Source organism: Bison bison, unplaced genomic scaffold (assembly GCF_000754665.1).
Source record: "Bison bison bison isolate TAMUID 2011002044 unplaced genomic scaffold, Bison_UMD1.0 scf7180017864304, whole genome shotgun sequence".
NCBI classification, from domain to species: domain Eukaryota; kingdom Metazoa; phylum Chordata; class Mammalia; order Artiodactyla; family Bovidae; genus Bison; species Bison bison.
The window spans coordinates 16,688,206-16,691,954 of record NW_011494876.1 but is presented as its reverse complement, the minus strand read 5'-3'; the positions used below and the strand labels follow the sequence as shown (position 1 = coordinate 16,691,954).

Here is a 3,749-nt window from a genome sequence, read left to right as displayed (position 1 = left end):
CGGTCTTGCCTGCTGGTCCGAGGCTCCCGTCCCCAGACGCGCCGCAGTCCCGCCGCCACAGCAGAGAAAAGTCCCTGATCCCAAGGGGGCGGAGCGGCGGGCGGGGACCCAGGCGGCCCGCCCCAACACATCGTCCCAGAGGTCGCCGCCTCTGCTACCCCTCCCCGTGACCGACGATCAGGCTCCATTTAAGTGTAAAGCCCCCCACCACTGGTGGCTTTTGGGATTCCCCTGGGAGGTTCTCTACAAGAGAGAGGTTGAGGGAGCCCCCTCCACCCTGTGTAGGGTCAGGAATCTTGGCTGCTTTAAGTCAAACAGACTAGAAGTGACTACTGGAGACCGGACTCCAGAGAGGTTCCTGGGGACCCAAGACGCAGCAGGATGTTGGGGTGGGGTGGGGTGGGGTGGGGGGAGCTGCAGCTGGAGATGACTCACCGCCCCCCCACAGGGGCACCCAGACAGCCCTCAGGCCATGAGTCCCGCCGGCCTCTGCTCTGATTCAGCCTTCCCTGTCTGGTGGGTCTCCTGTTTCCCACCCCATCTCCTCAACAGCAAACGAGGGACTCAGGCTCACCCCAGGGGACCCGAGGCACCGCTGTCTGCACGGTGGGCACCACTGGACACGTCACGTCCGCCCCCACTGTGGAGGGGGAGCCAGGAGAGAATCTGGGTCGTGCTCGTGCAGACGTGGCCATCCCGGTGTCCTGCATCCGCATCCCCCGCTATGCCCAGGCAGATGCCATCCAGCTGTGCTGCAGGGAGGGGCTACCATGTGTGGAGGGCGGCCCACCCACAGCGACAGCTCCTCTCTCAGGAATCCATTCCCTCCTGCCTCCACCCCCACTGGTGGGCCTGACCTGCTCCAGCCAGGCCCCCTACCACACATTCTGAGACCCCCGTCCACCCATCGCTTCCGCCAGGCCCAGAGGTCATTTTGGTCCCCCCTTCTCTTTCTTGCTCCACTTGTAGTGTCCACCTTCAAAACTACCTTCACCCCGCTCCTCTCCCCTTTACCAGGCTGACTTCCCATCTGTCTCCTGCAGGTTCTGTGATCATGGACAGTCCCCTCACACACCTGCAGGCCAGAGACCCTCTTTGTATATGCATGTGTTCATTATAGGGGGTGTTACCGAGGCAGAGAGTCACTCCCAAAAGCAGGCCCTGTTATTTTTTTTCTGCTACTCCTGAGTAATTCTGGGAAGCCTGGAGACCATGCCTATACTCACTGCTGCCGTTGTGCCCCTTCCAACATGCCTGGCCCACCCCGCCAACCTCTCCTAGGGCTCCACGGGCTAATGGGGAAGAGATGGGGACGGCACGTCTATTGAACCTGTCTGCTTTGACCTCCTCTAGGGCTTGAGGGTCTCTGGTGTGGCCAGAGCTGGCAGTGGTGAGGCCCATCCGCATTGCTGGTCTTCCTGTTATTCAGCAGGCTACAGGGACAGCCCCAAATTATCATGGGTACAGCACTGTGACCCGTAGGGCCCAGAACCTTTTCCCAAGGTGAAGATCTTCTCAGCCACATCCAAGGATCACCCAGTCCTCCGTCCCATAGGTCCTATAGGTGAGGGCTGCAGAGAACCAGACAGGCTCTCATTACAGAGGCAGCCCCGCCTCAAGACCCTTACCCCTTCTCGCACGGAAGGGTGGCTGTGCAGAGCAGGGCTGGTACACAGTGTAGACACACACACATTTGGGTCTGGCCTTTAGGGGAGATTGGAGGAACAGGTGAACAGGTGTCCATCTTATCAGAACCATGAGTGACCCCCCAAAAGGAAGGGCAGCCTGCTGTGAGGGGGGTCACTCAAAGGCTGGGAGGAGAGGTTGTTGGTGGAAGGTAGGTTGCAGACGCGTGCCTGTCTGGTGCTCCCGGGAAGCTCACGAGCAGGGGTGTGGCCCTCTGAGGCCCCTGGCTCCAGCCTCCTGGCAGGCACACAGCCTAGGGCCCAGCCCCAGAAACCAGCTCCCTCCATCTGGGCAGTGGGGCCCTAGAGGTCTTTTTCTCCCTCCTACACTCCCCTGGACATTTCCTCCTCTACTTCAGTCTCTGCACCGTATGTCTCCATCTTGGGCCTCTTTTGGGGGGTTCCACCCCACACATCCCACTGTCTTAAGACACTTCCAAATTCCTCAGAACGGCAGCCCAAGCTGGGCAGGTCATCTTCCTCCAACCCACCCGTCCTCTGTGGTACCCCAGCCCTGCTGGGAATGCTGTCTAGCCTGTGCCCCCCGCAGCCCAGGCCCATTCTTACTAGAGCTGCCACAGTGCTGGCTCGCCGGGACCACACTGAAATGCTCCTGAGTCCCCAGGCTGTCAGCTGAGCAAGTCACTCCTCTTCCCAGTAACCCTCAATACATCTCCCTCAGTATGGCTCAGGAGGAGAGATCAAACTCCCTGGCTAGGTCTGCAAGGCCCACTAGGACCACGTCACCCTAGGGAGCTTGACTGCTGTGTCCAGCGCACCTGTGGCCTTTGAGGGCCAGGCCTGGGCTTAGCAGACAAACCAAGGCCCATCCTCCCAGGGCTCAAACGTGGGACAGCAGGCAGCCATGGCAACACACAGGGTAAGGGAGAGGAAACCGGGGCGGTGGGAGTGAACTGCGGGTGCTCTGGACACTTCTGAATAGCCGCCTTCTCAGCAGACTTCGTCCCAGAACCCTGTCCACCACTGGCAGCACCACCTCCCTCACAGGCAAACTGGCCCACACTTCCATCCACCCCACAGTGGGCTCCCAGGAACCCTGACTGGAAGGGTGGGAGGACAGGAAGAGGGCCTATCTGCCCTCCTGCCTTGGGGACCGGAGCCCAGAGGTGGCAAGGGGACTAGACAGCTGTGAGCTCCAGCAGGTCCTCAGCAAGACGGGGAGGGGACTGCCAGGCCAGCAGCTCAGGACTTGCCTGGGACAGAGCGCGTCGAGGGAGGGGGCTCAGGCCCCACTGAGCTCAGGGATATTCTTAGAGCCTGAGTCAGCGGCAAACCGAGGCAAAGGATTCTTGCCTTGCCTGTCCAGGCAGCAGTGAGAAGCCAAATGGGAACACTATGCCTCGGGCTATCCTCCTCCCAGAATCCAGAGTAAACACACAGAGGCGGCTTCCTCGAGGACATTTCTTGGGCTCTCCTGGTCTGGGGGGGGTCCAGGGTCCCCCAGAGGGTGACCCCCAGGACCCACAGCAAGGGGCTTCCCACCTCAATCCCTAGGCTGGGAGCCCTAGCAGGGTAAAGGCTGGGTCTGCAGTTCCCATGGTCCCCCACACCCCTCTCCTAGGACAGGCTGGTGAGGAGCATCCCCCATGTGGCTAACTGCAAACAGCTGGCCTCAGCTCCCCGCAGGCATCAAAGGCTTCCGGCCTCCAGGCTACAGCCCCCCACGCTCGCCCCTGACTAAGGACACATCAGCCTGTGGGAAGGCAGAGCGTCCAGGACACGCAGACCCGAGGGAAGTCCCTGCTCCCCCACCATGGCCCGGGGACTCCACGCCAAAGGACAAGAGAGGGACGACGCAGTTCTCGATGCAAGACTTTATTGGTTGGTGAGTCAGCAGCTGCACAGGTCTGAAGGACCGAGGTGGTGTGTTTGTGGGGGGGGAACCTCGAACCCCGGCCCCGCCCTCGCCTGCACAGGCTTCCTGCCTAGAAGCGCAGCCAGAACATGCCACTACGGATCCGGTTATAATCTGGAAGCTGTTCAATGGGGCCTGTGGGGAGAGGGTGGGGCGTCAGGGTGGGGCACCTGTGTGGTACAGGGACA

The 3,749-nt window shown here is 61.1% G+C and overlaps 1 protein-coding gene across 1 annotated transcript in view; it reads right to left on the bottom strand.

Annotated features, from left to right (window-relative positions):
* Positions 1-3,505: 3,505 nt before the first annotated feature.
* Positions 3,506-3,749, bottom strand: part of LOC104997238 (cytochrome b-c1 complex subunit 1, mitochondrial) — a 9,126-nt gene continuing 8,882 nt past the window's right edge. The window contains exon 13 of the mRNA XM_010851904.1: positions 3,506-3,696. Within this exon, the coding sequence (XP_010850206.1) occupies positions 3,632-3,696 (65 nt within the window). The 3' untranslated portion in view covers positions 3,506-3,631. The remainder of the gene's footprint in view (positions 3,697-3,749) is intronic.